Source organism: Vigna unguiculata, chromosome 6 (genome assembly GCF_004118075.2).
Source record: "Vigna unguiculata cultivar IT97K-499-35 chromosome 6, ASM411807v1, whole genome shotgun sequence".
NCBI classification, from domain to species: Eukaryota; Viridiplantae; Streptophyta; class Magnoliopsida; order Fabales; family Fabaceae; genus Vigna; species Vigna unguiculata.
The window spans coordinates 18,112,118-18,118,734 of NC_040284.1; the positions used below are offsets into that span (position 1 = coordinate 18,112,118).

The window sequence follows — 6,617 nt, forward strand, 5'->3', positions numbered from 1 at the left end:
ATTATTATTACTTTTATATGTTTAATTACTTTATTAAAATTAATACTAGAAACTTAATTTGTGAATGTTAATAATTTAAGTTACAAAAATATTATATATTTACATCCTTTAAAAAAATATAATACAAAAAGTTAAAATAAAAGTAATACAATAAAAAGTAGAACTAAGGAAAATAAGTTAATTACCTTCAACAACAAATTCATGCCAATTAGAAGTGTAGATAATTGTTCTACATTCTCAAATAAAAGGTTATTCCAATATTTATTAAGGATTCGAGAACAAATACTAAATGTAGATTCATATGCATGTAATTAGTGGAATGCTTAACAAATCTCTAACAATTATGGGTTATTCTTACACTATTCTAACACATCCATTTGCTTTAAAAAAATCAAAATCTAGAATTGGTTCATCCAGGTGAGTGTCAAATTATGTCCTTTAAAATTTATTATTTAATTAAAGCTTGTGCACTTTCAATTAGTAAAATGCATAATGAACAAGTGCAATAAAAATGAATTGAAGTAAATTAAAAATAAACCACTTGCGTAAAAAAAAGTACATAAAACTCTATTTTGGAACATGCATAATGAACAAGTGTTTTATAATTAGATTTTATGTAAATAAAGTACCAGAGATATGTCATTGTACATAAAACTCTAATTTGGAACATGTTACACTCAACAACCAGTTAAAATAATTGTTGTAATAAATAACATATTAATTTATTGAAAAACGTCAAAGAGAAAAAATTTAAGTCATAGTTTATTTAATTTTGAATTAAAGAGAGAGACGAATAAGACTTTCGAACGCTTTTAATTCAAATTTTCTTTAGATAAGAGTCTAAAGTTTCCGCCCCACTCACTTTTCAGAACTGAGTTGAATGATACATATTTCTTCTTAAATAATTTTGAGATCGTTGACGAACGAATGGTTTTTATTTTGAATATTCGATTAACTTGTTCTTCAAAATAAATACTAAATAAATTATAAAATTTTAATTTAAAGTGCTCTTAAAAATATTTATCTATATTTATTCTTATTATTATATAAATTATTCTATTAATTAATTATTGAAATATTTTATAATTTTTCTATCAGAATAATGTCTTCCATAACAAGTAATAAAAAAATTAATGTATATTATATTTTAATATTTCACATCGTGTACTTGTTTTTTATTTGTTACACGTCAATAATAGAAAGGATGATCAACATCTTATATGTAAAACAAAATATTTAGTTTAAAAAAAATCATTAGATTCTAAAAATAAGATAATGGGATATTAAAAACTTATCCAAGTACTTTATTTTTTTCATTCAACTATTCAAATATGCAACACACAGTGTCACATCGGTAAAATACCCGCCAAAACAGGGGCAGTAAGGTAATTGAGATTTGGAACAAGAAAAAAACAGTGATGCTGTGTAGTCTTGGTCCTATGTCCTTGCACACAAAGATTGCATACACAGATTCTTTCTTTCTCTTCTCACTGAACTCACACAACCACTTTGTCTGTCTCTTTCTCACTCACACACTCACAGTGCTGTGTATGCTTTTGAGTAATGCTTGGATCTGAAGCCACACAAATCCAATACTCTCTTAAGCCAGAAAAGACAATTGGGTAAGCATTTTTTTTTCTCTTATGTGCTTCTTTAATTACCAACAGTGTGCTTCTTGTTCACTTCTTCTTGTCCTGATCTTCTACCCCCAGAAGATCCTTTTTCTTCCTACTCTTACTTTGTCAATGCAAGGTGTAAGATTGCTGCTTCTGGATTCTGCATTGTGCTTCTCAATATTTGGTTCAAAATTTTTATTTTTTTCTTGTTGGGGTTGACATTGACTGTGATGGTTTTCCTTTCTTCTGGTGATGTCATTGAGGTTGCCACTGTGTTGATTGTGATCCTTCTGGCTCTTGTTCAATTTTCATTCGGAGGAAGTGGTTTCTGTGTTTTGTTTTTAATTGTTGGAGAATGCTTCTGAAATGCGTGAAAATTTTGTAGATTTAGAAGAGGGTGTGTTTGTTTTTTCTTGGTAGTTTCTGGGTTTTTTACGTTTACAGTTCATAGAGGAGCGGTGGCTTTTTTTTTCGCGGGTGCATTCGGTTAAAGATAAACTCATTTTGTTCAATTGTTGTGATCCTGTTAGGTATGTTTAGTTTAGTAGGTATAAGATTATGCTTTTGTGCTGAGTGGATTCAAGATTTGATGGTCAGAGAGTTTCTAAGCAGATACAATTCATTCAACTCGACAATTATTTTTTCTATAGCAAACAACTTAGCATGAGGATTTGTGCTTCTTTTCTTGTAAGTTTTTATGGAGAATTTGTCTAAACATAGCATCAGGACATTTCTGGTGTTTCATTCTTTCATGAGAATCTTCTCTGTACTCATAATTGTGAGTTTTCCATTTTCTGCTTTTTGTGTCTGTGGAATTGGATGAATCAATGGGTACTGGCTTGTTTCTTGTGTCTAGATAGATATGTTTTTCTCTGTATTTGGGAAGAAGATAGGAATTTTGTATGATTATTTTCCCCTTTTGTGCAGGCTAGGTTGTGCGTGAACTTCAATGGCGGCTACTGATGGTCAAAATCCTCTTCTTGATGAAATCACCTGCGGTTCATTGTTACATAAGCTTCAGGTAACTTATGCTTTTCATATATCTTACTGCAGGCGTGCATGGTCTACAAGACAGTGAGGTTATCTTGATTTACTGCAGGAAATATGGGATGAGGTCGGTGAGAGTGATGAGGAGCGAGACAAGATGCTCCTTCAGATAGAGGAAGAGTGCTTGGATGTATACAAAAGAAAGGTTGAGATGGCTGCCAAGTCAAGGGCACGGTTACTTCAATCCTTGTCTGATGCTAAACTTGAACTGTCTAGTCTTTTATTGGCTCTTGGTGAAAACAGTTTCACTGGAATGGTTAGTGACTAATTATATGCAACAAACAATAACTACTGATATAACTTAGTGATGCATTTAAGTACTGAACTGCTAATCTAGTTTCCTGTGCAATTTTTTGGTTTCTTTGCAGCCTGACAAGACTTCAGGTACTATTAAGGAACAACTTGCAGCCATAGCACCAACACTTGAACAGCTTTGGCAACAAAAAGAGGAAAGAGTAAAGGAGTTTTCAGATGTACAGTTACAGATCGAACAAATATGTGGTGAGATAACTGGGGACTTTAACCCTGATCAGACTGGATCAGGATCATTTACTGTTGATGAGTCTGACCTTTCCTTGAAGAAGTTGGATGAATATCAATCTCAACACCAAGAACTTCAAAGGGAAAAGGTAACTTTGCTATATCATCACATAATCTATCGGTTGGTAAAAGGTTGAAACTTTTGTTTGATTTGCTAAACGATTCATTGAGGATTTTTGTTTTTTTTACTTTGTATTGCCTTGCAGAGCGAGAGGCTGCACAAGGTTCTTGAATATGTGAGTACAGTGCATGATCTATGTGCTGTCCTTGGCATGGACTTCTTTAGTATTGTGACTGAAGTTCATCCAAGCTTAAATGATGCTGTTGGTGTTCATTCCAAAAGCATAAGCAATGGCACACTAGCTAAACTGGCTAAGACAGTCTCTGCCCTGAAAGAAGATAAAAAGCAGCGGCTACACAAGGTAATGCATTTAGAATTATGTTATTCAGTTGTTTTGTTTCCTTCATTCATGCATTTAGAACTATGGCTACAGTGAATATCTGCTTCGAAGGTTAATAGTTATAGCAAACCAGTGTTTTTATTCATGTTTGCATGGCATTACCATAAATTCTCACTTTGGCTCCTCAGCAATGATGATATCATCTTGAAACATGGTGTATTTCATTTTTCTTGACTTCTGATCTTCTATGTGTGTGTGTACATACATTTGACTTTAACCAATTCGTCCTTTGCAGCTTCAAGAATTAGCTTCTCAGTTGATTGATCTGTGGAATCTAATGGATACCCCTACAGAGGAAAGGAGACTATTTGACCATGTTACTTGTAATATCTCAGCTTCTGTAGATGAAGTCACTGTTCCCGGTGCTCTTGCTCTGGATTTGATTGAGCAGGTAAAAATGATTTTCTGATGCTTACAAACTCATGTTCCAAAATGATGCTAACTGATTTTCTCTTGTTCTGTATGGTGAAGGCTGAAGTGGAAGTTGAAAGGCTTGATCAGCTGAAAGCCAGCAAGATGAAAGAAATTGCTTTCAAGAAGCAAGACGAGCTTGAAGAGATATATGCCCGTGCTCATGTAGAAATAAACCCTGAAGCTGCTCGAGGGAATATTTTGTCATTGATTGACTCTGGAAACATTGAACCATCTGAATTACTGACTGACATGGATAAACAGATAGCTGCAGCAAAAGAAGAAGCTTTAAGCAGAAAAGAAATATTGGACAAGGTTGAGAAATGGATGTCTGCATGTGAAGAAGAGAGCTGGCTTGAAGACTATAATAGGGTACTTATAATCAACCATCTTCATTCTATGATCGCAAGTTTGCATCTTTTGTGGGAACGTTGAAATAGAGAAATATACCCTTTTAACCTGGATTGTTAATTTTCCTTGACGTTACATTGTAAAACAGGATGAAAACAGGTACAATGCAAGTAGAGGTGCACACATAAACCTCAAACGTGCTGAGAAAGCTCGAATACTGGTCGGCAAAATTCCAGGTATGTGTTGAATGAAAATAAACTATCAAGTTTCACGTTTGAGATGTATATACCTCGATGTAAGGAGGGTGTTTTGGAAGTCTCACGTTGACTAAAGATAAAGTCAATTTAAAATATATATAAGTGGGACCTCATCTTATAAGCTGATTTTATAGGGTTAAATTAGACTTAAAATTCACTTCTTTAACATAATCACCCGAAGCTATTGTTATTTTCTTCAAGTCAGAATTGTCAGAATTAGATTTAAGCCAACCAAGTAGATGCAATGCATTGACAAATCCATTCAGATAGTGGTGTACTATCATAGTTTTCTGGCATGCATGAACACAATAATTGATCATGTTTTTTGTTCTTGGGGTTGGAAAATGCAGCTTTGGTTGATACATTGGTTGCTAAAACTCGCACTTGGGAAGAAGTACACAACATGTCATTCACATATGATGGTGTTCCTCTTCTTGCTATGCTGGATGAATATGCCATGCTGAGGCATGAACGACAAGAGGAAAAACGAAGGATGAGGGCAAGTTTCAATGATGTTATGATTACAATAACCGATTATCTCTGTTCATTCGTATTTCTGCTGATTACTCATGAACTGAAAAAAGTTCTTATGATGTTTTGTAGGACCAGAAAAAGTACTATGAACAGCAAAGCACAGATCAGGAATCTGTGTTTGGTTTAAGACCTAGTCCTGCAAGGCCACTTGGCAACAAGAAGGTAGTTGGCCCTCGACCAAACGGTACTCCAAATAGACGGTTATCTCTTAATGTTCATCAAAATGGAAGCAGGTCCATAACAAAAGATGGAAAAAGGGATAATACTAGACCAGTTGCTCCCCTTAACTATGTATCAATATCAAAAGAAGATGCTGCTTCTCATGTTTCTGGTGCTGAACCAGTCCCAACATCACCCTAGTGAAATATGTATTTTAGTCCCATAATGTCATTTTTGTATCATTGTCATACTACTACTGCTGCTGCTTTAATCTGTTAGAAAATGTACTGCATAATTGACAAGTAATAGGAGAGGAACTCTTTTTGAGATGTGTATCTTACATCTGCCATTTAGAGGTTTTCTGAATACATGTTGCTTTCTCCTTTTCTTCTCAAAAAATTAGTAACTGAGAGAGTTTCATATGATTGATTGAGTGAACCAACTGTTATGACATGCATTTTACATATTCTGCTTATTCACATTGCTCTATGCTTATTTAGAGTGGGATGGAATAATAATTCTAAATTTCATACAAATGTTCTCACTTTGAATCTTGAATTGGAATTAGAAAACTTACAAATTTATATTTTCTAATTATGAAACTTATGATTATTATTGTATGACTTTTTGGAAATATGTTAGGGGTGTTCTCTCTTTCTTTATGCATAGGTGCCTTTCCCATCTTCTTCCTCCACCTTCAATGAAGCTCCTTCCTTCACCTCTACCAAAGTCTTACTCATCTCTTTCTTCTTCCTTCCCACCCTTTATGGTTCTTCTCCTTCATCTTGTATTGTATAATTCAAAATGTACTTTATTTTGTATTTTAGTTTGTACAATTTGAAATGTATTTTTTTTGTTTTACATTTTAAATTGTACGGTTTGATATATAAAAAAAAAATTCTAAATTGAATATTTGGAAGCATTCTGAACTGTGTATTTTAGAATTAAAAATGAAAAAATGTTAAAGTTGGAATTTGAGCGTAAGCAGAAATTATGGAGGTACAAAAAGAAATACGGGGTTTTCTTCTGCATTTTCAAAATTTCTTCTGTACCTTTGTATTTTTTTTAAATCTCAAAAATACTCCTTCACCATTTAAGCAAAGTCACGTAAATTGCACCTCGTATAAGAAGAAAATATGGAGGTACAAAAATAAATTCGGGTTATCTTCCTGCATCTCTATAATTTATTTTGCACCTCTAAATTGTTTTTCAAATTTCAAAAATACCCTTTATCATTTAAG

General features: G+C 33.3%; 1 protein-coding gene across 1 annotated transcript; it reads left to right on the forward strand.

The window, feature by feature from the left end:
* The first annotated feature begins 1,419 nt into the window (after window positions 1–1,419).
* LOC114186601 (65-kDa microtubule-associated protein 1-like) lies at window positions 1,420–5,814 on the forward strand. Its single transcript, XM_028074553.1, has 10 exons — window positions 1,420–1,622; window positions 2,544–2,637; window positions 2,716–2,919; window positions 3,032–3,292; window positions 3,410–3,625; window positions 3,900–4,055; window positions 4,136–4,447; window positions 4,575–4,662; window positions 5,034–5,182; window positions 5,287–5,814. The coding sequence occupies exons 2-10, from the start codon at window positions 2,566–2,568 to the stop codon at window positions 5,575–5,577; spliced, it is 1,749 nt and encodes a 582-aa protein (XP_027930354.1). The 5' UTR covers window positions 1,420–1,622; window positions 2,544–2,565; the 3' UTR covers window positions 5,578–5,814.
* Window positions 5,815–6,617: the final 803 nt, after the last annotated feature.